We start from the raw sequence: 579 nt of genomic DNA on the forward strand, positions 1-579 counted from the left end.
CCACGGGTGGCATGGGGCCCCCCTCGGGCAGGGCCCCCCGCGCTGTATCACGGGGCTGCGGTCAATACAAGAGGTGTTTCTCGTGGCCGCCCCGCTGGCTCTTGGGTGACACTTTGGCCTGGCATGAACCTGGCCTGGAGCCACCATAGCTTTGCTGTGGGGTCCCTGGGGTGGGGAGAAGTCTGGGGAAGGGACACAGTGGCCGAGGGAAACTGAGGCACGGGGCAGCCAGTAGATGGGGCGTCACACCAGGGACATGGCAGGTAAGGGCCATCAGTGGGGACATGGGCATGAGCACAGGGACATGGCTTAGAGACATGGTCAGGGTGAGGGACACAGGCTGGGGCACATGGGGACACAGGAGCATAAGCAGAGGGACACGGCAGAGGGACAGTGGCTGGGCCATGTAGGGGCACAGTGACACAGGCTGGGGCAGCTGGGGACACAGGGACATAGCCATAGGGATGTGGCACAGACATGGGGACACGCTGGGGTGGGAGCAGTGCTGGGCTGGGCTGGCCCCACCAGGACCTTCAGTGGGTGCCATGGCCCCCCCTCCCCTCTGGGGGTGGGGATCGG

The 579-nt window shown here is 65.6% G+C and overlaps 1 protein-coding gene across 1 annotated transcript in view; it reads left to right on the plus strand.

The window, feature by feature from the left end:
* Window positions 1-109, plus strand: part of KIRREL3 (kin of IRRE like 3 (Drosophila)) — a 129,733-nt gene extending 129,624 nt beyond the window's left edge. The window contains exon 19 of the mRNA XM_010008100.1: window positions 32-109. Within this exon, the coding sequence (XP_010006402.1) occupies window positions 32-109 (78 nt within the window). The remainder of the gene's footprint in view (window positions 1-31) is intronic.
* Window positions 110-579: the final 470 nt, after the last annotated feature.

The sequence above is a fragment of the Chaetura pelagica genome, unplaced genomic scaffold, assembly GCF_000747805.2.
Source record: "Chaetura pelagica isolate M959 unplaced genomic scaffold, ChaPel_1.0 scaffold32, whole genome shotgun sequence".
NCBI classification, from domain to species: domain Eukaryota; kingdom Metazoa; phylum Chordata; class Aves; order Apodiformes; family Apodidae; genus Chaetura; species Chaetura pelagica.